Source organism: Nothobranchius furzeri, chromosome 12 (genome assembly GCF_043380555.1).
Source record: "Nothobranchius furzeri strain GRZ-AD chromosome 12, NfurGRZ-RIMD1, whole genome shotgun sequence".
NCBI lineage: Eukaryota > Metazoa > Chordata > Actinopteri > Cyprinodontiformes > Nothobranchiidae > Nothobranchius > Nothobranchius furzeri.
Genome location: NC_091752.1, coordinates 65986627 through 66011368, shown reverse-complemented (window position 1 = coordinate 66011368; position 24742 = coordinate 65986627). Strand labels below are relative to the sequence as shown.

The window sequence follows — 24742 nt, the reverse complement described above, 5'->3', positions numbered from 1 at the left end:
AAAAGTCGCTACATGTCGCCAGATGACGACACGTGCTAATTTACATATTGATGACGTCATCACGCCACATTGGCGTACATTTTCCCCATAGCATGAGAGAGAGAGAGAGAGAGAGAGAGAGAGAGAGAGAGAGAGAGAGAGAGAGAGAGAGAGAGAGAGAGAGAGAGAGAGAGAGAGAGAGAGAGAGAGAGAGAGAGAGAGAGAGAGAGAGAGAGAGAGAGAGAGAACTAAAAGGGAGGAAAATAAAAACTATGTTATATGTTAAAGTTATTAATTATTATGATTAAAATGGCCCAAATTGCTTTGATATGTACAATAAATTCCAAAAGTATCAATAAAGTGACATTAAGACAGATATGGTGTGGTGATCCAAACAGTTCTGTTGTAGGATATAACTCAGACCTCCTGCTCTCCTCATTCTCAGACATTTTCCTAAAAAGCTGTTTTTTTACACCTCCTAGTTTCTCAGCTTCTCTGTTGTGTATTCTCTCCATCGTGATAATAACGGCGCACCGAGCAAAAGGGAGCGGGTGTCTCATAGTATAACCATCCCTGTGTCTCTGAAGGAAATTCAGATGAGCCACAGAGCTGCGTGTGTAAACGGGACGGTAGTTGAAACTCCCGTTGACTTTATTTACCAAATGCAGGAAAAGCCAAAGTGTCTGACGGCTGCAGAACCAGAGATGGCAGGTTGACGCCTGCGCCGTCTCTAGTAGAAGCGTGAGCCTGCAGCAGCAGCAGACGTCAGCGGTCTCCAGCTCTGCAGCTGTACCTTTGTCTTCAGCGAATCGGCCCGGCCAAAAACGGTTTATGATTGGTCAGTCCTCGTGCACATGTGCAGATTATCGTTCTCTTTCCTTACTCCAGGAAGAACGGGTCAGAGTGCAAATGGTGTCTTTGTTGCTAATCTGTGGGGAATATCTACAAGAAAGTTCTACAGAAAGTAGCAACGCGTCCTGAGAAATGTCGCTAGGTTTGTCGCTAAGCGCTTTTTGGGGGAAAAAAAGTCGTTGAGGGGGGTCAAAAAGTCGTTAGGAACAGCGACAAAGTCGCTGAGTTGCGACACTGCAAAGGAGGCTTACAGCAGCATTGTGCATCAGTCCTCTCCCCCGTGATGTTTTCACCGAACGTCGGAGTTTCCTGTTAAACATTATCCACCCGCTCCTTCTTGCCCTCCTCACTCAGATCAGCAGAAGGTTAATGGATGTTTGCTTACGTGTTCTGCAGCTTCGGAGCTGCTGCTGCTGCTGCTGGCGCGTGAAGGCTCAAAACAAGTTTCCTCATAAGTGCAAACATAAATCAGCTGCGCTGCAGAGTGCGTACTGTGTGGATGCCGTGGAAACGGGTCGGTGGGTTGAGAGAAGGTGCAGAGCAGGAGATTTATTTATTTGTCCTTTAGGAGTTTATCTAAAACAAGGCAGGGTGTTTTTGGTCATCTGATGGGGTGAGTCTCTGCAGGAGGTTTTACATAAACCCGATCTGCACCAAGAGAACAGAATGTGAGTGTGTGTGTTTATAATCGACCTTATCAGATATCCTGTAAGGCTTTTTTTTATCTGTCAGGTTTTTACATTAAAACATTTTCTGCTGCTTTGTAAGATTGCATCAGCTTGTTTACCAGTCATGAGTAAAGTCTGATGAGACAAACTGGTTTTCATCTCCGCCCAGCGTTGAGCAAGGCACGCTGTGGGGTGTTTTTATTACTAAACTGGTTTGTGACAGAGCCGCGAAGAGGGTGTGTGAGAGGAACGCTCTTCTGATTGGCTGAGGGAATCTAGGTTAGAAAACCAAACAGCGTTGTGTTTTCTGCTGCTATAGCTCCACGTACCACAGCATGATTATACAAAATATTCTTAGGACAAAAACTGCACCACAGAGAAGGATCACACATCAGGTTCTCGCACTACCAGCTAAAACCAGGAATTCTTCCTCTCTGTGAGACTGGTGGGGATTTTAATTAAAGCCGTAGTAATTGTGGTTTTCTGTCTAATTTCAGGTGGTCTGATCAGTTTTGATGTATTTCCTGAAGGCTGGGACAAGAGGCTTTGCTTAGACCTGCTGGAGAACGAAGGCCTAGATGCCATCTACTTCTTTGGAAATGAGACCTCAGATGTACGTTGAAGTTAGAATCATGAACACATCAGTTTATGGTTGAACATCTCCGTGAATCATCTATGATATTCTCTTTAGGTCCAGATCAAACAAATAATAATAATAATATATTTATAATATTATTATTATTATTATTAATAATAATAATAATAATAATAATAATAATAATAATAATGGTAAATGTCCTGTATTTGATATAGGGCCTTCTAGAGTCATGGAACCCCCCAAGGCGCACACTGGTGGGGATGAGCTACAATGTAGCCACAGCTGCCCTGGGGCGCTCTGACAGAGGCGAGGCTGCCGAGCACTGGCGCCACCAGTCCCTCCGACCAATATAATATAATAATTAATATAATAATAATATTATAATATAAGAGAGACTCTCAAATTATCTGATTTTGTTGTATATTCTTTGTCAGCTGATGCATACACCTGCTATTTCATTACATTTTCTGTGGTCTCTAGTATAAAGGAATGCCTTATGAGTCGTTCTGTGTGTGTAAAAAAACCAGCTCTGGCGCTCTTGTTTCAAAAAGTAAAGTTTTTAGAGGAGTTTGGGTCAGAAAACTGCAGGATTATGAGTCTTGCTCATTAATATTCATGATATTTAGATACCTAGCCTCTGATTGGCTAACGGCAACATGACTCTTTCATTGCCTCCATTTTCTCTGCAATCTTGATGTTTTATTTCCTCAAATAACACAAGCCTCAAGGAGTTCTGCCATACTGTGGAATTGCTAATGCTAATGGTTAGCTTCTGCTAGCTGAGACGTGCTCTACTCTCTCCTGGATGCAAAAATCTGTATGGCTTTTTCTGACACGGACATTTCACCATCTATTTTCTATTGGCGGCTAAAGCAGGAATTAGGGGTAGAAGACTTTTTTCATGTTCAGCCTGCATGTTAAAACTCTTGAGTGAATGATCATATTTAAAAAAATAAGTATTATATGGTGAAGAAAATCCTATTTTTTGTTGCAACAAAAAATTTACCTTTACTCAAAAATTTTTTATTAGTATATTCCAGGGATGTCCAAACTTTTCAAGACAAGGGCCAAAAGTTAAAACTCCTCACGGGCCACAAAAATTAATTAATTTTTTTAAGAATGCAAACATTATTTTATATTTTTCATTGGATCTGCTCAAAAAAGACCTTAAACACATATATTAGTAAAAATTTGAACATAAAATATTAAAATATATGAATTTAAATCAACAGCCTCCTGGAGAGATTTAATTCCACAATTCTGAGGGCCACACAAAATCACCCCAAGGGCGTCAAATGGTCCCCGGGCCACACTTTGAACACACCTGGTATATGCAGTATGAATTCAGTTAGAATTCTTTGATATTTGGTAAATGGTAAATGGCCTGTATTTGATATAGCGCCTTCTAGAGTCCTGGAACCCCCCAAGGCGCTTTACAACACCATCAGTCAGTCACCCATTCACACACTGGTGGGGATGAGCTACGATGTAGCCACAGCTGCCCTGGGGCGCACTGACAGAGGCGAGGCTGCCGAGCACTGGCGCCACCGGTCCCTCCGACCACCACCAGCAGGCAACGTGGCTTAAGTGTCTTGCTCAAGAACACAACGACGGCGACAGACTGAGCGGGGCTCGAACCTGCAACCTTCCGATTACGGGGAGAGCACTTTACTCCTGTGCCACCGTCGCCCACATTTGAGACAGTTTTATGTTCATTCCAGCAGGAAGGGAACAAACCAGCATGATCACGGTTTCTGTGCTGAGACAGGTCCCTCATTACCCATTTGTAAGGATTGGGTTGTTGTCACCGCTCCATAGCACTCTGAGTTTAACTGATCAGGAGACACTTACGGAAAACTTTGGCATCCTTTCTTAGAGTCAAACTTAACTAATGGCAAAATACTTTAATGAACCACTGGGTGGGTTTTAGTGAACATCTCAAAAAGTCATTTTCTGGGTCAAAGACAGATTTTAAGATTGTTTGACCTATAAGTGGTTTTCTACCACTGACCTGCTTCTGTGTTTCTGCAGGAGCACTTAGATCAGATCATACTAACATTATTTTCATGATTTGACCAAAACAGCTTCTACGCCTTCATTTCTCTAATAAAGACCATCAGAATGTAAGGAGATGTGCATCTTGGTTACAGATAACAAAAATGATTGTTTGCATCAAGCTTCATCATTTAGCTGTCTCTCTCTCTTTCCAGGGAGGAAATGATTATGAAATCTTCAACGACCCACGAACCATCGGTTTCACCGTCTACTCCCCCGAGGACACGGCCAGACTCTGTCAAGAACTGTTTTTGGATTCTTCACCGCGTGACTCCAGACGTTCAGACTCAAACTCTTCACCAATAATCTCCTCTGACCTGTATCACAACCAGTGTCCTGAACCCAGACTAATCGTGAAGTGTTGAACAAGGTACCACTGATGTTATTATTAATATTATTAAATGGTAATCAAGAGCTGTTGGGGAAGATGACAGCATATCTTTGGTAAATTGCACTTTTTATTTAAGGGATGGTGACTGGAAGTGTTGTTGGACTGTTGGACTGTATAACCAGGAATTAACAAGAACAAAGAAGAGAGTTAAAGCTGCTTTCCGGAGTTTTCCTCCTTTCAGAAATGATGTATGATTTTTCAGAAATCCGTAAAAGTGATTATCTCATCATGTACTGTGATAAAATGCACGCAATATGTCTTTTTTTTTTTGATAAGCACGCCCCCTGCCCCGCAGAGCTACATTCAATAGGAAACTGAGCGCTGACCAGAACTAACCAATAGCGTTAGACTACCGCTTATTTGCTTCAAATTTAAGGAATGCCTCGGTTGATGCAGAGTTCATGAACTTTTCACAGACAAGAAAGTCTTTAAAATATAAATATATGAAAACACAACATGACATGAGAATAATACTCGTAAAACAACGTGTTTCAGCTCTTGTTTGTCAGCTAAGAAGCGCATTTATAAACAGAAACATGAAGTCGCCATCTTAAAAAAACAGGAACAGCGTTTTTGTGTGATATGCTTGTCAGCCACTAGATGGTGCCATCGGATAAGAGAAATACTCTGGAAGGAAGCTTTAAATGTGATGGGTTGTCCTCTGAATTTTTGAGTGTTCACAAGGGAGCACCACAGGGTTCAGTCGTGGGACCCCTCTTGTTCATTATGTATATAAATGACATAGGACAAAATGTGTCGGATGCTAACAACCCTAACCCAAACTCTAAAAAAAATACTTTTAAGTGTGCCCTCAGTGATCACTCTTGAGGGTAATATCATAGGGGTGGTCTCTAAAATATAAATATATGAAAACACAGCATGACATGAGCGTAATACTCATAAAACAACGTGTTTTAGTTCTGTCAGCTAAGAAGCGCTTTTATAAACAGAAAAGTGATGTCGCGATCTTAAACAGAGGAATAGACTTTTTTTGTGATATGCTTGTCAGCCACTAGATGGTGCCATCAGATAAGAGAAACACTCCAGAAAGAAGCTTTAATCCTCCAGAGTACTTTTAATTTGCAATATTTTGCACGAATCAGGGAATGATTTTGTCCTAACGGATCAGAGTAAATGAGACGTTTGCTCATATGAAAATGTGACATGAATTATTTACAGGAAGAAAAATTCTGGGTATTTTTCATCATCTTACCTGCTTGTAAATAGTTTACCGTTTAACCCTTTGGTGTCAAATCTGGATTCTAAAATCACAAAGTTCACAAAACTTCAGCTCTCCTTTATTCCAACTGGTTGAAATTATTTTGATGCATTCAAGAAAGAATTGGCAGATTATTCATACTGTAAACTTTGAAAGTGGTTTAGATGGTTCTCCGGGCTTTTTGAAGCTAAAATCTTAAAGATGATGCCATAAAATTGTTTTCATTTTAGAATCTTACGGATTTTTTTATTGGGCTGACAAAATATGGGAATAAATTGTCTTTGTGACAAACTGCTTTTAAAAAGTTCTCCAAAATTGCATTTAAAACAGTTTATTTCCCTAACTTTGCTCTCTGTGTGGCTAGAGCTTTGTACAGTTTTTAAAGACCAAGTTCACTTACTTTTTCACTGCATCTCCAGTGGTTTCTAGTGTAAATTAATGCCTTGTGAGCTGCTTTCTGTGGTAAAAGCTCGGCGGTCTTGTTTCAGGAAGTAAAAGTTTGCCAGAACAGAAAACTGCAGGGTCTTGCTTCCTGATATTTAGACATGTCATCTATGATTGGCTAACAGCAACGTGACTCTACTACTGACTGCCTTGAAATGTTGATGTTTTATCTCCACAAATAACACAAGTTTTTACCTCCATAGTTTTTGTGAACACAGCAACAGGTGAATTAACCTGAAAAAATCGTCGTCGTCGTCGTCGTCGTCGTCTTCCTCCGCTTATCCGGGTCCGGGTCGCGGGGGCAGCATCCCAACTAGGGAGCTCCAGGCCGTCCTCTCCCCGGCCTTGTCCACCAGCTCCTCCGGCAGGACCCCAAGGCGTTCCCGGACCAGATTGGAGATGTAACTTCTCCAACGTGTCCTGGGTCGACCCGGGGGCCTTCTGCCGGCAGGACATGCCCGAAACACCTCCCCGGGGAGGCGTCCAGGAGGCATCCTGACCAGATGCCCAAACCACCTCAACTGGCTCCTTTCAATCCGGAGGAGCAGCGGTTCTACTCCGAGTCCCTCCCGAATGTCCGAGCTCCTCACCCTATCTCTAAGGCTGAGCCCGGCCACCCTACGGAGGAAACTCATTTCGGCCGCTTGTATCCGCGATCTCGTTCTTTCGGTCATTACCCAAAGCTCATGACCATAGGTGAGGATTGGGACGTAGATCGACCGGTAAATCGAGAGCCTGGCTTTCTGGCTCAGCTCCCTCTTCCCCACGACAGATCGGCTCAGCGTCCGCATCACTGCAGACGCCGAACCAATCCGCCTGTCGATCTCCCGATCCCTCCTACCCTCACTCGTGAACAAGACCCCGAGATACTTAAACTCCTCCACTTGAGGTAGGACCTCTCCCCCGACCCGGAGGTGGCAAGCCACCCTTTTCCGGTCGAGAACCATGGTCTCAGATTTGGAGGTGCTGATCCTCATCCCAGCCGCTTCACATTCGGCCGCGAACCTACCCAGCAAGAGCTGAAGGTCAGAGCTGGATGAAGCTAGGAGGACCACATCATCCGCAAAAAGCAGAGACGAGATTCTCCTGCCACCAAACTCGACACACTCCACACCACGGCTGCGTCTAGAAATTCTGTCCATAAAAGTGATGAACAGAACCGGTGACAAAGGGCAGCCCTGGCGGAGTCCAACCCTCACTGGGAACAGGTCCGACTTACTACCGGCTATACGGACCAAACTCACGCTCCTCTGGTAAAGGGACTGAATGGCCCTTAACAGAAAGCCACCCACCCCATACTCCTGGAGCGTCCCCCACAGGGTGCCCCTGGGGACACGGTCATAAGCCTTCTCCAAATCCACAAAGCACATGTGGATTGGTTGGGCAAACTCCCATGCCCCCTCCATCACCCTTGCAAGGGTATAGAGCTGGTCCACAGTTCCACGGCCAGGACGAAAACCACATTGCTCCTCCTCTATCTGAGATTCAACTATCGATCGGACCCTCCTCTCCAGTACCTTGGCGTAGACCTTTCCAGGGAGGCTGAGGAGTGTGATCCCCCTATAGTTGGAACACACCCTCAGGTCACCCTTCTTAAAGATGGGGACCACCACCCCGGTCTGCCACTCCCTAGGAACTGCCCCCGATGACCACGCAATGTTGTAGAGACGTGTCAACCATGACAGCCCTACAACATCCATAGCCTTGAGATACCCAGGACGAACCTCATCCGCCCCCGGGGCTCCGCCGCTGTGTAGTTGTTTGACTACCTCAGCAACTTCTGCCCCCGAGATCGGACAGTCCATCCCCAGGCCTCCCAGCTCTGGTTCCTCCTCGGAATGCGCATTGGTGGGATTGAGGAGCTCCTCAAAGTATTCCTTCCACCGTCCGACTATAGCCTCAGTTGACGTCAGCAGCTCCCCATCCCCACTGTAAACAGTGTGAGCGAGTTGCTGCCTTCCTCTCCTGAGGCGCCGGACAGTTTGCCAGAACCTCTTTGGAGCCGATCGATAGTCTTTCTCCATGGCCTCACCAAACTCCTCCCACGCCCGAGATTTTGCCTCGGCAACTGCCACTGCTGCACCCCGCTTGGCTATCCGGTACCTGTCTGCTGCCTCCGGAGACCCACAGACCAGCCACGCCCTGTAGGCCTCCTTCTTCAGCCTGACGGCTCCCCGAACCTCTGGTGTCCACCAGCGGGTACGGGGGTTGCCACCACGACTGGCACCGGCCACCTTACGACCACAGCTAGCAACAGCCGCCTCGACAATCGCAGAGTGGAACAAGGCCCACTCGGACTCAATGTCCCCCACTGCTCTCGGGACGTGGTCAAAGCTCTGCCGGAGGTGGGAGTTGAAGACCGTCTTGACAGGTTCTTCTGCCAGGCGTTCCCAGCAGACCCTCACTATGCGTTTGGGTCTGCCAGGTCTACGCGGCATGTTCCCTTGCCATCTGATCCAACTCACCACCAGGTGGTGATCAGTTGACAGCTCCGCCCCTCTCTTCACTCGGGTGTCCAAAACATACGGCCGCAGGTCAGATGATACGACTACAAAATCTATCATCGACCTGTGACCTAGGCTGCCCTGGTACCAAGTGTACCGGTGGGCATCCTTATGTTCGAACATGGTGTTCGTTATGGCCAAACTGCGGCTTGCACAGAAGTCCAATAACAAAACACCGCTCGAGTTCTGATCAGGTGGGCCGTTCCTCCCAATCACACCCCTCCAGGTCAAGCTGTCATTGCCCACGTGAGCATTGAAGTCCCCCAGCAGGACAATGGAGTCCCCTGATGGAGCACTATCTAGCACTCGTCCCAGGGACTCCAAAAAGGGTGGGTACTCTGAACTGATATTTGGCCCATAAGCACAAACAACAGTCAGGACCCGTTCCCCGACCCGAAGGCGCAAGGAAGCTACCCTCTTGTCCCCCGGGGTAAACCCCAACACACAGGCAGAGAGTCTCGGGGCTAACAAAAAGCCAACCCCAGCCCTCCGCCTCTCACCCGGAGCAACTCCAGCAAAGTAGAGTGTCCAACCCCTCTCCAGGTCTCGGGTTCCAGAGCCAATGTAATGTGTCGAGGTGAGTCCGACTATATCTAGCCGGTACCGCTCAACCTCTGCCACAAGCTCCGGCTCCTTCCCCGCCAGCGAGGTGACGTTCCATGTCCCAAAAACTAGTTTTCTTGTCCGGGGATTGGACCGCCAAGGCTCCCGCCTTGGTCTGCCACCCGATTCACATTGCACCGGACCCTTCATGTTCCTCCTGCGGGTGGTGGGTCCACAGTTGGACGAGCCCATGTATCCGGTTCGGGCTGGGCCCGGCCGGGCCCCATGGGCGAAAGCCCGGCCACCAGGCGCTCGCTCACGGGCCCCAACCCCAGGCCTGGCTCCAGGGTGGGACCCCGGTAACCCTCCGGGCCGGGTACTCCGACTCTGAAAAAATACCTTTTGAAATAAATTTTGAAATAACATTTTTAATCACTAAAAAATTTTTTTCTGAAATGTTTGTGTTTGTAAAATTTAAGTTAAATGTTTTGGATACGTGCTGTTTTTTTTTTTTTTTTTTGTTTTTTTTTAAATAAAAACTAATAAAGTAGCAATGCTATTCATCACTAGCCTGGCAAGCCAGACTATATATTCACATATGAAAGCAAGAATTTGATCTAGTTCACTAGGCTAACACATCACCACAGGCTAAAATTTCCCAGAGTCACCACAAGGACCAATTTGGTGTGCCACCCCAAAAATTTATTTGGCCATCCCTATCAAAATTTTCTGGAGGCGCCCCTGCAAGAAGGGCGAGTTCATGAATGCTAATTTAATGTACGAAGTAGATTTGACTGGCTTTTGGTGGTTTCCCTGTCTTTTTTTTTTTTATCGGCAGCTAAAGCGGGAAACAGGAGTAGAAGACTATTTTCACGTTTAGCTCACATAAAACGTCTTCTCTGTGAACTTGGCCTTTAAAGTCCACATGAATCAAGTTAATTAAAAATTCATGACTCTGAAAACTGTAAATGATTTAAGAAGCAGCCAAAGTTCTAAGTAAAAACAATGAAAACCCTCCAGGAAAGGTGCTTAAAGTGATCATTAACCAGTAAATGAAGCTACTGTGACCACGTCACGATGTAGACTTTTCAGAAAAAGATGTCTTGTAGAAATATGTAAAAAAAAATAAAAGGATTGTGGCTTTGTTGTGTATTTACCTATTTAAAGTATTGATCCTTGTTTATGTAAGGCAGTAATAAGAATCAGATTCACCAAAGCAGGAAAATAATCCAAAAATATGTTTCTCAGCTATTTCAAAAGACTTGTGCAGTTTTTTGCTGTTTTGCTCACTTTTGTTTGGGGCGAAAATGTTAAGCACTCCTCAATCTTGGGCGATTTACATGTCAATTACTGTAAAAATCACTGTTTACTGTAATAAATCTGCTTTTCTAATCAGCCTCTGCTCTTTATTACTTTGAATCATAGATGTAATTTTTTTTGGAGGGGGGGGGGGGCATGTCCCCCCCACACACTTTTTCCAAGGTCAAGTTTTGACCCCTGCACTTTTTACCATCCAAAAACAATATTACGCTATATTAAATTGACACTGGCTGAGCTCTAGGACCAAGCAGAAAACAACCATTTGTGTTGAAGCCTGTTTCCCATTAGAACCTACTGTAAAGATACCCCCCCCCCCCCGTGTCCCCCCACTTCTAAAGTGAAAATTACGTCCATGTCCTCGAGTCAGTCATGTTTGAACAAAATGCATCAACACTAATGACAACTCCATTTTGCAGTGTTTCTGTGTAAAAGTTATAAAAAGTCACTATCCTGTCTGAACAGACTCAGTTTGGTTAAATAGAGTTTGTCTTTCAGGTGAGCCAACAGTTTACAGCTACTTTCTATGCTAACAATCTCCAAAATAATCCAAACATTATTTTATAATTTTTTTTATTTCAGTCTTTGAATGAAAAAAAATAATTCCTCCCAGACTGACCCATGGATCATTACACCCTTTTCCAATATCTGAACTTTTGGGTAATTTTACTGAACCTTCGTGGCATTCTCGCGTCTTTATTTCACCAAGCTGGTCCAAAAGGACCATTTTCTGGGCCATTTCAGGAACCAGCAAAGTCCCTGAACAGGGGTACGTACCCAGAAAACGGGTAGAGCCAGTCACTGAGTGGGACTTGTGTTTGACTCAAACTTATTGGTTGTAACAAAGCTGGCAGACGTCGCCAAACAAGCAACATTACAATTGGAAGAGTTGTTCATGAAGCAGATAGGAAAAAAAAGAAACTTAGCAACATTGACACTGCTTTAAAATCGCCATTTCTAAACTAATGTGGCAGAACTCATCGGTGACATCACTCACTATTGATGCAGCAAGCACATCTTAGCAAAGGTCCTGAAAAGGCAGATTTTGTATGGAGACCCAACAGCTGAGAAGAACAAGCCATCAAATATCCGGGTCACTTTTCCTCCTCCCAGTAATTTCCCAGAACTTCTGTAGTGGAAACACAGCTATTGTTGCCATGCCAACTTCTAAGTAAAGAAAGTACCTACTGGCTGTTCAAAAAGTTGCTAGAAGTCCCCAAATGACATCATTGGCTAATTTGCACAACTGGTCTTGTGTTGGTGATTCATGCAAATTCACTTGCAGTCCGAACACAGAGGGGTTAATGCATCCTGCTCCGAGTAATGCCTGATTCATGCTTCTCCGTCTGCGTCAGTGCGGAGACACGCAACGTCCTTGCGGGCCTGCCGGAGAGCTCCGCAAGGACGGATGGAGTCGAGCTCTCTTTTCTAAACATACGTCAGTCGAGACGGACAACGCAAGCTTGTGATTGGTCAGGACGCTGCTGTTGTCTACAGCGCTGCCATTGCGCCCTCAAAAACATAAAGAGAGCCGAGGATAACTAGCGGCAGACACGGAGCAGCTTGAAGAATACCTCGCGAAAAAACTCTAAAAACATGAACGTTTAATTATCCCGTGACTGGAGGAGTGAAAAGATGCGCAGCAAGCGTTTTATTTGTGGACGGAAATGACAGGAAACGTGGGTTTAGAGGTGGCGAGCGCATGAAGAGGTGGAGGAGGATGAGAGACAAATTTGTCTGTGTTATATACAAAAAACACAATACAAACACACTATCTTGGACCAATACATGACAGGATACCAAAGAGCAGGGCTACGCCCTCTGTTGTCCTGCCGGGCAATTGCTTTGCAACACTCTCCAGGAGACGGAGAAGTACGAGAGCAAAACGCTTCCGTCAATCCGTGCGTGTCTGTCTCTTGCGGAGCTGACGGAGAAGCATGAACCAGGCTTAAGACTGGGCTGCCTGGGAATGCTTTGGGACAGGAGACAGGTTAACAATGGCGCTCGCTGGACGTTCAATGGTTTCCTGTCAAAGTCTCAACAGTTACTGAACAGTAATCTGGCAATGTTGATATATATATTCAAAGTCAGTTGGCAACACAGCCCAGGGTGTGCCACAAGTGCTACTTTTTGCTGCTGGTGATACTTTTATTTGTAAATAACCACAGACCTGTAAGTTCTGTTTAAGGTGGAACTGAAAGGGCTGTAAAGGTTTATAGAATATGTATATGTGCTGCTATGAAATTTAGCAGATTAGAGATGTTTATAGATGGCCGCAATAAAATGTACTCTTGACTAAATTTGAACTAGCCGTTAGCTTGTCAGCCCTGAAGGATGTAAACCTGTGGTTGCCAAAGCTGGGGTCTGTGAAAACTCTGGAAAAAGTCACTAATAGCGTATTTGCACTATAACTAATGTAAAAACTAATGACTACATATTCTTATGAAGGGTGGAATATGATGGCAGTTAAGACCTTTACACAGAAACACTTAAAACACTCTTAAGTCAGTAATACTTCAACGTATTTTGCTATGTGGGATTAAAAATGTCCAAAAATCCTAACGAAAGGAGGTCTGAGCTCAGTGAAGACGCTAATGAGTCCCAGAGTGCGTCTGTCAGCCTGAGGCCGCCGTCCACCAGCCTCACCACTCAGATCCTCTACGAGCTGATGATCTGTCCAGACCAGGTCTCGTGTTTCGTCCCGGGTTTGAGGTGTATGATCTTCACCTCCACGGCCTGCACCTTAATGTTCTTAGGTGGGACCCGGCACACTTTGTACGTGACCTCATCCCCTTCAACTGGGACGTACTCCCCGTCGATGCTGAAACAGGAAGTTAAAACTCAGTACATTTGGAAGGTTTCTTACAGACTCTGTAAAGTTTACGTTTTTATAATTACAACCACAAAACACCTTCATGCACAAGATGTGAAGTCTCACAGAGTAGCAGTTCTTAGACTCTCTCTCTCGTGCATTTTGCAGCTTTTCGTAAATATTTGACATAATGTCTAACGTAACTAAAATAACTGAATACATTTAGCACAGAGGAGCTTTTTTGTCCTCCTGAGTTAACGCTGCAGGTGTTCAGCCACAATTCAGCCAACGCAGCAAGTTTGTTTTTACTGCTACTTACTCTGAAATGTGTACAAAGATGTCTTCTCCACCATGGGAGGGTTGGATGAAGCCATGACCTTGTGATCTGGAAAAGTTCTTACAGATGCCTTTGAAAACTGGGCCAGAGTGAGCTCGAACCGTCCTGGAGACAAAAGGACAAAGACTTCGAAAACTACAGGGTTTTATCAGTTTTTATAACTTAAAATCTTCTCAAGTAGAGAGAGGTGCATTTATAGGACTTGTTGTGTTTGACCAATTGACCAAAAGGTTGTATGAATCCATCAGCAAACCAGTGGGTATCTTCTTGAAATAAGGTAAATAAAAGAGACATTAGAAACAAACCTTTTATTGAATTTAAACAAAATTGGTACTGATCTAAATACTGCACGTGAGAACAGGCCTGTCATGTTAACTGGTGACACTTACGCTGAGTAGGTGCGGGTACGTTTGGTTGGCAGTGGGCTGGGTAGTTCAAGTGGGAGTCGGGGCTCCCGTCCTTCCTCCCACAGTCGGCTCCCTTCCCTCGAGAAGGGGAAGGAGATGGTAAGAGGGGCGTTGGGGGAGCGCAGCGGTGTCCCGGAGGGGGATGTTAGACTGGGATCTGCCATATTAGATTTGATGAAATGGTGCAGATCTAGGGAGCGACAATGCTGCTGCTCCTTAGGCTGCTGATGTTCTCCACTCGGTGAGCACGTCTCACTGTGGACACTCAGCTGGTATCCAGGCGAGCACCGTCAGTTCAAGTCTGTCAAGAAGACCCGCTGTGAGAAGAAAGAAAAGACATGTTAGAGGGACCAGGAGGAAGGAGGAAATGAAGACACAGACCAAGAATAACCCTTCTGCTTGGGCTTTTTTGTCATACTTAAGTGTTTCAGATCAGCAAAAAATGTCCATATCAGACAAAGACAACCCATGTAAAAACAAAATGCAGTTTTTAAGTGATTTCATTTATTAAAGTAGCATAGTTTGTTTAAACTTTAAGCTGGAGCTTCAACGTTGACCTCAATGATAGTTGAGTTAGAAACTTGACCAGTTCCATATTTGACACCGCTCTGCAGCCCCTACTGACCAAAGCAGGTAGGTGCCCTGGGGGGGGGGGGCTCTTGACTTGCTTTAATGAACAGTGGTATGGGCTACACTAGTTTGAGGTTGGCATTTTCTGTTCGCCGATCATCAGTAACAATTATTTTAGTATTAGTTGGCTCATGTTAATGTTAGCTCGTTGTTGCTGCTAGCTACAGCAGGCTGCAGCAAGGTTGTTTATGACAGTTGTAAGTCCACTTTCAACCAATATGGCGGAGGAGCAGGAAACTGTTTACTGTTACTTTACAGAAAAACACTAAGTAACCAAAGTCCTTAGCACCAATCTTCACTTTTGAAAGAGTGTCTGAAGGGCAGGTGTTAAGAGCTATTGAATCACTTAAACCTAAACTATCAAAAGATGTGTATGAAATGAACTCTATGATAAGGGATAGTGCCTGTTCATTAATTAAACCTATTACTCATATTATGAACATTTTGTTGACACAGGGTCATGGGTGCTTCCCTCATTCCTGGAAGCCAGCGGTTGTAGTACCTATTTTCAAGGGTGATGATTCTCATTTGGTTTCAAATTATAGACCAATAAGTATTCTTCCTGTTATGTCCAAGATTATAAAAAAGTTAGAGGCTGGTCAACTAATTAATCATCTTAATTCTAATCAACTCTTACACCCCATGCAACATGGCTTTCACCACTCAACAGAAACCCTTTCAACAAAGTAAACAGTTGCTAAGTCTATGATAGACAGAGGAGGTTGGTGCAGTTATTTTAGATCTACGAAAAGCGTTTGACACCGTTAACCATGATATCCGCCAGTCTAAATTTGTTCAGTTCAATTTTTCACAATTTACATGCAGCTGGTTCAAATCATATCTCACTAATCGAACTCAATGTGTCAAATACAAAATAACAGATCTTCTTTTAAAGATCTTGATACAGGTGTACCACAGGGCTCAATCTTGGGTCCAATTCTATTCAGTTTTTACATTAACGACCTACCATCTGTGTGTCATGGTTGTGAAGTGCTTATGTATGCAGATGATACTGTGATTTTTGTTAAAGGTGATGATCATTTTGAGGCAGCTGCACAACTTACAAAGGTCATGGTAAATGTCTCAAACTGGTTGAATTGCTGTCATTTACAACTAAATTTCTCTAAAACTGATATGATGTTTTTTACTAAAACACAAAAAAGGTTTATACAGAACCTAATGTCGTTATTTCTGGACAGAGGATTCAAAATGTAAATGAATACAAATATCTAGATATTGTAGCATCACGAAGGTCTTCTAATGTGTGACAAAGGTCACATTTTCCCAGCTGGGTCAGCTGGGTCGACTGTAACTTTGCCCCACAGATTAAACAAGCGAGGAGTCATGATGGCTGCGGAATATCATCTATATCTGCTGCTGTTCCGTCCCAGATTGAAGGACACTTCAAGATCACAATAATAATTTTTAAATAATAATTTTAATAAACTGACTTTATTACTGTTATTATAATCATCATAAATAATCACTTGGTTAAGTATAAATGTATTTTTAATTACTGAAATGAATTATTATGCTTTGAGTATAATCATGATTATAGTTGATGATCAGTAATGTGTGTTCAGGAACCAGAAGGTCAACTTCCACTTTATCCATCTAACACAGAGCTTATCCAGAGTAAAGGGTAATCTGCCATCACATGTCTTCCTCTCATGACCAAAGCTTTCTTGCTCTGAGAGTGGGCGTGTTCTGAGGAGTTTGTCAAAACTAACTTTCCAGCAGCGTAAATTTCAGTTCGTGAACCAACCACCATCACTGAGGATAAGGGAACGACCGCCCTAACCTCCACCTGCTGTTCCGTCACGCTGATAGAATAGCTTTGAATAAACGCACGATAACCAGCTGACGCAAAGCTCCTTCAGAGTTTTTGATTTTGAGACGCAAATAGTTTCATCAGTCGTGTGACCCACGGAGACATCCCAGGACTGATTTGGTCATATTGAGGTCCTTCTACCATCCTCGTGCGTGGAGGAAATCATCTCCACCTGACATCTCGGATCCAAAAGGGGGTCCCCTGAAACTGGGTGAGGTAGACACTTTCGACAGATGACGTCTGATGCTGTTTCTCTAAGTAACAACAGTTAGCTGCAAAACCATCATTTCCAACCCAGAACGCGCTTCTCTCTCTGAAAGAAAGCTTCTGAGAACATTCACGCATCCAAAGCTCTCATTTCATTTTAGCTTTCCATCCAGACGCAGGTAAAGCTTTTAAAACAAGTTTTTAATATCAAAGCTGGTAAATTGTCATCCATGAATTGTAATTTTTAATTGAAATATGCTACAATATTATTTTAGACAGTAACTTGAGTTTTAAACAACATGTTAAAAATGTAACCAAATGTATAAATGCCACACTTGTAAATTTTAAGCACCTCAGAAATCATATGTCAACAGAAGCTGCAAAAATGTACATGTTTGCTCTCGTAATATCTCACATGAATTATTGTTTACCTGCTCGGGCCTCTGCAAACTAAAATCTTTATATAAACAGGCTATCAAAATTCTAGATAAAAAAACCAAGACCCTTTCATCATTGCACAATCCTTAGTAAATATAGGCTCCTAAACTGGAGCAATCTTGTCATTTTTAAAAACTGTTGTCTCATGTACAAGATCAAAAACAGCTTAGCTCCACCTCCTCTTTGTAGTCTTGTAGAATTTCGATCATCTGTAACACGTGTTACTCGAGGGGCTGCTAGAGGGGAATGTGTGGTACCATGCAGGAAAAGTTCCTTTGGACAATCAGTTTTCACTTATGAGGCGGCTACAATTCCGGAGACTCTGTCACATAAAGCACATTTAAAATAAAATTAAAGAAACGGTTGATTGACACTCAAATTGATCAGCACTAGTTTTGAGAACCAATGTATAAGTGTTACTGTTAGCATGGACGTAATTGGGGGGGCGATAGGGGGGACATGCCCCCCCCCCACACACACACACACACACACACACACACTTTTTCCAAAGTCAAGTTTTGACCCCTGCACTTTTTACCATCCAAAAACAATATTACGCTATATTAAATTGACACTGGTTGAGCTCTAGGACCAAGCGGAAAGCAACCGTTTGTGTTGAAGCCTGTCCCCCCCACCCCCACCCCAACACTTCCAATGTGAAAATTAGGTCCATGATTGTTAGAGTGAATATGATTGATTTGGGTGTGGGTGAGTGTGTGCGGTGCGGGGGCGGGGGGGTTACTCTATGTAATGTTGTTTTACTTGTATTGTTTTTAAAATGTTTATAACTTTAAATGTTGTTTTATACTATGTGCCCGACGGCAGGGGGACTAATGGAAATTTGCCTTTTGGCTATGATTGGGTACATTTACATTGTAAAATATTTATTAATGCACATTGTCCCTCTACATCAAATAAAAGTTATTCAATTCAATTCAATTCAAAGTAATCAATATACTAGCAAAACTAGTGTTCCCACTGTTAAATTAGATTATGTATGATTTATCACAATACTAGTGTGGCAGTGTGAGCGTCCTATCACAGTGTCCCGATTGATCATGCGCCCTGGCTACTTGGCCAAGGGGATGTCCCTTTGGCTGGCTGGTTAGCGCGCGTGACTCTCACCAGGGAGTCTGGGGATCGAATCCTGCCCGGGCCCTCGTTTCTCCACCTTTCCGCACTAGGAAAGCTGTATTAATGAAGCACTTTAACAGAGCCTGACTGATAACATGAAGTAGGCTAAAAGATCTCAAAAAGCAACACATCACGCCCCTCGTTGAAGAGTCCCAGGGCCAAAATGAGTACAAAGACCCACCTCTCATTTTGGCCCTAAACCTAAGTGTAAAAGCAACAACACGGTGGTGGTAGTGTGATGGTGTGGGACTGCTCTGCTGCTTAAGGACCACTTGCTGTAACTAATGGAACCATTAATTCTGCTATCTAACAAAACATCTACAATTAGAACATCTTAGACCTTAAAGCCCTCTGTTTGCTGAAATAAACTACCCTGTAAAGAGGAGTGGGGAAAAATCCCTCCACCTTGATGTGAGACACTCGTTAACAGGTATCACTGATGTTGGACTGGATCAGTTACTTTTCCACAACACAGCACTTTGAGCTTAAACAGTGGCTTTAGCCACTTTAATCAGCATTCATAAATTATAGTCTGAGACACATTAGAACAGCCTTTAACTAGACTTTTATTAGCTAACATGTCTCAACAGGAAGCAGCCCAATCAATGAGGAGATTAGATCACCGTATATCACCCTGACCTGACTGCTGTGACTACAATGTGCATTAAACTCACATTGGAGGTCAGTAATCCATCGTGGTCAGGTGACCTGTTATTCACTTCCTCCATCTAAACCAGCAGCTCCACAGTCTCAGTGTTGTTCTGTGTGGCTGGTCCGGTGTGTGTATGTGTGTACACCCGCATCTCTGATGATGCAGGCGGACGGCGTGACGTGAAAACAGCTGCAGAGTGGTGCGTTGTGACGTCAGTGACCTGTTCCCGTACACACACATATATGTTTATATATAGGCTGCTGATCCTTGAGGAATACCACAAGAAACGTGACCGTGAAATCCGCAGTTCCCGTGAGAAATGACCGGGAATGAGAACTGGATCTAAAACAGGAAAAATCAAAGTCAAAAAGATTTTTATCTAATGAAGAATTTGCAGTTTGACGTGACTGATGTCCATGTCGTGGACAGTCCTCATACAATAAAAAGAATGTCCTAAATGATTTTCTCCGGACTAATTTTCTGTCTTCATGTTTTTTTTATTCAGCAAATAGAGTAAAATGCTCTCAGATCCCAGGAGGTTTTTTTTTATGTGTAAAAATAGATTAATGCTCATTAGAAGCAGACAATCGGAACCAGGGCAGAGACAGGGTGGAGGTTGAAACAAGCATGGAGACTCTCCCTATAGCAACAAATCGGATCATTCCTCATTTAGCGGCGCTCAGCCATCAAACACAGGAATCATTGTCCCGATGCAAACACAAAGCGAGCCCCACCCACCCCGTCCCTCCGCATCCACACACCCGGTACTTACAGCTCCGGTGGCGCGACCGTTTCCACTCGGTACGGATGTGTGTTTTAACCCGCTGCGGGTTATGAATGGCGCAGTTGGGTGAATTAAGCGCAGTAAATCCGCGCAGAGCGGAGGAAATGCCTGCTGTGACGCTGCGGAGTCTGCGCAGCTGCCGGAGATTCCGACGGCGTGATGCGACTGCGTGAAAGTGACCGCCTGACCTGCAGCTGGACCAGGCTCTGGGCTTTTCACCAGCATTTTACACGTTTTCACACTCGCACAGCTGTGCGCAGCCGTGGTGGCAACACATTACAAGTATCTGGTCCGTGTGTTTTTACAGGAAGTCCGTGTTGAAGCAGCCTTTTGTCTTTCCTCAGTCTGACATTCACATTTTCGGTCATGTTGAAGAGTTTCTAAGTTATAAACAATGACTAACCAAACTGTTCAGGAAAATATGTTTGATGATGCAAATGTATGAGAAAACACCTTAAAAGTGACGTTTTAGTTCTTTTGAAGAGTATTTTATGTAAAAGTTAAGTCAAGCTAAATAATTTTACGTTTCGATCAACTTATCACAAGATATTTTTATTTTTAAAGTATTTTGCGTTTAATTGTATTTGCAATAATGTTTTTGCACATATTTACATTTTGGCATCCTACAGGACTAATATGCTAACAGCTAGCTGACCAAACATCTTGAATGAATGCTTTGACCACAGTGTTTCGTGTGAAAGTTACAAATACCATCTTAAAGAAACAATATATAGTTTTTAAACTTTAAGCTAGAGCTTTAAAATTGATGTCAGTGACTGTTGCGTTAGAAACGTGACCATTTTCAAATCTGACACCACTCTGCAGCAGTGGCGGATCTGGGATTTTTCTGAGGGTGGGGCCATCAAGGGGCCACAATATTTATAGAGGGGCCACGTACAGTCCAACATACTTGCATACTATTCCCAGTTTTGTATGGTAGATACAGTTTACCCCAACACCATGTTGAAAAACATCAATGCAATTGTACATCAATTTTTACTGTACATTGACAAAATACAACCACACACAGCATTTGAGAAATTTTAGCATTCAATTTATTTTGCAAAGCCACAAATATCAGGTTAAAATATGTTTGTGTGTGGAAAAAACACCAGAAGAATATCACAGGACCCTCTGCTCTTGACTGGGAAATGTCTGGTGGGAAGTCAATTAAATAAGTCTGAGTCAGTTGCTTATATCTCTCAACCTTTAACATTCATGGCATTCAGAATCTGCAAGTGACTGACTGCAAAATTCAATTAAATTTAAAGAGCCTTTACAAAATGAGAAGCACACCACCAGGTCCTACTGGAACAGAACACCGTTCTGATGTCTGCGCAGGATTCTGTGCATCACACTGGAAGATGTCTGAAAACATCAAATGAGAAATTATCTAACGTAAGCCAAATACATACACAAGCATTTATTACTTTCAAAGATCAATGTTTACCATTTGATCCTGCAGGATTAGCATTGATTGGTGACTCTGGTGGCCCAGCAGGATGGAAGGTTGAGTCATTAACTTCACTCTGGTTGTCTGAATTGGAGAGAGTCTTGTCCCAGTTTGCAGCTAAAATACAAATATATGTCAAACTCCAGCTAAATCCAGCCAAAACTTTGTTTTCTATGAGACCACATTTTTATTTATTTGAAATTGAAGACTTGAAAGATTGGACTATAAAGATGAGATGTGGTAGATGTAGACAAAGAAACCAATACAATTTAAATCCATTATGTTAATGTTATAGTAAACCACATCACCATGAAGCGGAAGAATTCAGTAAACATATGTGCCATTAGTACAAGATAACATCATTTAACAAATTTGAGATAATGGTGATTTTTTTTATTTTTACCTAGAATAATGGCAGGAAAAGTTGGACTAACAAAGGAATATCCAAAACACAAAATCTCTTTGGAAAACTTAACCCTGACCTTACTTAATCAACCAATTAGAAAATTCAGTGTTTCAAACAAGGACTTTTCCCACACATTTTACAATACATCAAAATGTCACAATTTAGGGAAACCTTGAAGGAATTGTGGGAAAGGAAACTTAACTGCAACATTACTGATGATGAATGGAAAGATGCTTTGAGAAACGTAAAATCATTTACTAAAGGGAAGCAACTTTGCCACTAATGATTTGTCACGATTAACAACTTCTATCAATTTAAACAATAATCCTTTATTTTTGGTGCTTGGAATAACTGACCCAATTATTACTGATAAATATAAAAAGCTCAATGCAAATTTTCTGTGCAAGAAAATGACTCCACATTAACTGGATCAGCTCCAAGATAAAATGGGAAAAGGTTATCCTCAATTATAAGCAGAATACAATGGGCAGCATTAGGTCGTTTATAAGTGGTCAGTCCGTCCTGCTGGATAATGTGGTGCGATCATGATCTTTTTACAAAAGATTATGCGATGGCGGTGAAAAGGGAGCTTGGGGGCGGTCTCTGCGCTGCCACGGACTTCAGTTTATCTTGGACATAACTTGCTTTTTATTGCGATCAAAGCCACTCATTAAGCTTTTTTAACAAGCCGCTCCAGAAGGTGTCTGTCCCCGTGCAGTCTCTGGTGATCTGAGCTTCAACTCTTACGGAGAGGCTCCCCGGCCATCATCTCAGCTGATTCTGTTTAGAAAAGCCAAACTTACGGCCCATGTTTACTTTCATTTTCAATATAGTTGCCGGCCGGAGCTCGGCAGTAACTGCCCACGTGATCATGATACCCCCTTCTGTTGCGCCAAGTTGTAATATGCATTCACAAGTCCGGCGTTGCGGTGATATTAGTATCAACCGTGGCAGCACGAATGCCACAAAATTCCCGCAACACCATGCCGCCACGGCGCGTTTATATTACACGTACGCTGATTTCCCAGCATGGTATGTCCTACAAGAGGCTGTCTCTCGTGTTTATCTGACATGACTGTTGCACAATAAAGATTATATTCTTTCTGACCTGATAAAGGGGGAATGGAGGTCCCTTGCCCTGTTCCAGCCTCTGGTCTACTGCCTCCTGCTGCTCTCTCTCAGATTTCTCCAAGCTCGTTCTCACCAGCTGACACACTCACTCTCTTGGGAAAAAACTGCAGAATTCCCGCCTGTATCTGACCCTTTCTTTTCATGTTCTCTATCAGACAGTGCCAACTATTAACACACGAAATGCAGATTACAAAAGAAGTACATGGATTAGCAAGGGCTAACGTTTTTTCACAAGCCCTTTTTAACATTACCTTTAACTAATGTCGGCATTGCTTTCCATTGGACTTATTGTCAGACTTGACTTACATGGCAACTGTGAGTAAACAGTGATTCGTGACTTACCAACAAACTCCTCATAACGTGGACTCTCATCAGATCCGATGTCGGTTGAAAAGTTCTCCCTTCTTGGAATCTTTCAAATCTTCTTCTGTTGGATTTCACACACTATTTTGCTCCTTAGCGCCACACGGCCACTAGTGTTTGGACTCGGAATTGCATCCACCTATAATCTCATCACCGCACAAAGGACAGATGAGTGACAGGACAGGGGCACTACAGGGGCCAATCATATTTCAGCAGGGGCCAGTGCCCCTGTGGCCCCGCCCCTAGAACCGCCAATGGGGCCGGGTACTCCGACTCTTCGTTTTAACCGCCATGAAAGATCCTCTGAACCGTTCTTTGTCTCACCCTTCACCTAAGACCAATTTGTCATGGGAGACCCTACCAGGGGCACTAAGTGCCCCAGACAACATAGCTCCTAGGATCATTAGGGCACTCAAACTCCTCCACCACGATAAGGTGACGGTTCAAGGAGGAGTGACGGTTCAAGGAGGAGTGACGGTTCAAGGAGGAGAGACGGTTCAAGGAGGAGTTCTCGACCGGAAAAGGTTGGCTTGCCACCTCCGGGTCGGGGGAAAGGTCCTACCTCAAGTGGAGGAGTTTAAGTATCTCGGGGTCTTGTTCACGAGTGAGGGTAGGAGGGATCGGGAGATCGACAGGCGGATTGGTTCGGTGTCTGCAGTGATGCGGACGCTGAGCCGATCTGTCGTGGGGAAGAGGGAGCTGAGCCAGAAAGCCAGGCTCTCGATTTACCGGTCGATCTACGTCCCAATCCTCACCTATGGTCATGAGCTTTGGGTAATGACCGAAAGAACGAGATCGCGGATACAAGCGGCCGAAATGAGTTTCCTCCGTAGGGTGGCCGGGCTCAGCCTTAGATATAGGGTGAGGAGCTCGGACATTCGGGAGGGACTCGGAGTAGAACCGCTGCTCCTCCGGATCGAGAGGAGTCAGGTGAGGTGGTTTGGGCATCTGGTCAGGATGCCTCCTGGACGCCTCCCCGGGGAGGTGTTTCGGGCATGTCCTGCCGGCAGAAGGCCCCCGGGTCGACCCAGGACACGTTGGAGAGGTTACATCTCCAATCTGGTCCGGGAACGCCTTGGGGTCCTGCCGGAGGAGCTGGTGGAGAAGGCCGGGGAGAGGACGGCCTGGAGCTCCCTAGTTGGGATGCTGCCCCCGCGACCCGGACCCGGATAAGCGGAGGAAGACGACGACGACGACCTCACTATCTTCCTGTAGGGAGGAGCAGGAAACGTGTTACTGGCACCTTAAACAGCTGCAGTCTCCAAAAATCCACAACAGAAAGAATTCTGTGATTATCAGTAAGTTTAAACAGCTCAAGCTGGCATGAATCCGTTATTATTTTGTTCTAAATAACCATGAAACCTTGTGAAAGTGCAGAATAAATGGTTATAAAATAAAGTTTGCATGAATCGCTGCAAAGGTTTGAAGCCTGCAACGGTTTCGAGACAACCACAACACACTTTGCTCCTTGCTAAATGTAGTACTTTTACACAGAAGTACCTAAAAATGACCAAAAATCTATGTATTTAATGTCCGAAATAAAACTCTGAGCTCAGCGATGAAAGCACATCTGCCAGCCAGAACCTG

General features: G+C 43.9%; 2 protein-coding genes and 1 long non-coding RNA gene across 4 annotated transcripts in view; 1 reads left to right on the top strand and 2 right to left on the bottom strand.

Annotated features, from left to right (window-relative positions):
• Positions 1 to 5530, top strand: part of LOC107376315 (phosphomannomutase 1) — a 22715-nt gene extending 17185 nt beyond the window's left edge. The window contains exons 7-9 of one of the 2 annotated variants that reach the window (XM_070542087.1): positions 1997 to 2112; positions 4308 to 4522; positions 4620 to 5530. In XM_070542087.1, coding sequence (XP_070398188.1) covers positions 1997 to 2112; positions 4308 to 4517 — 326 coding nt within the window. In that variant the 3' untranslated portion in view covers positions 4518 to 4522; positions 4620 to 5530. Of the gene's footprint in view, positions 1 to 1996; positions 2113 to 4307 lie in introns of both variants that reach the window. The other variant, XM_015945348.3, reaches the window with a different exon arrangement.
• A 5596-nt stretch (positions 5531 to 11126) lies between these two features.
• csdc2b (cold shock domain containing C2, RNA binding b) lies at positions 11127 to 20200 on the bottom strand. Its single transcript, XM_015945350.3, has 4 exons — positions 19791 to 20200; positions 14109 to 14443; positions 13702 to 13824; positions 11127 to 13391 (listed from the first exon to the last, which is right to left on the bottom strand). The coding sequence occupies exons 2-4, from the start codon at positions 14288 to 14290 to the stop codon at positions 13229 to 13231; spliced, it is 468 nt and encodes a 155-aa protein (XP_015800836.1). The 5' UTR covers positions 14291 to 14443; positions 19791 to 20200; the 3' UTR covers positions 11127 to 13228.
• Positions 20201 to 21001: 801 nt separating this feature from the next.
• LOC139062198 (uncharacterized) lies at positions 21002 to 23248 on the bottom strand. The gene is made up of 3 exons (XR_011515781.1): positions 23135 to 23248; positions 21253 to 21372; positions 21002 to 21170 (listed from the first exon to the last, which is right to left on the bottom strand). It is a non-coding gene; the product is annotated as an uncharacterized lncRNA (long non-coding RNA).
• Positions 23249 to 24742: the final 1494 nt, after the last annotated feature.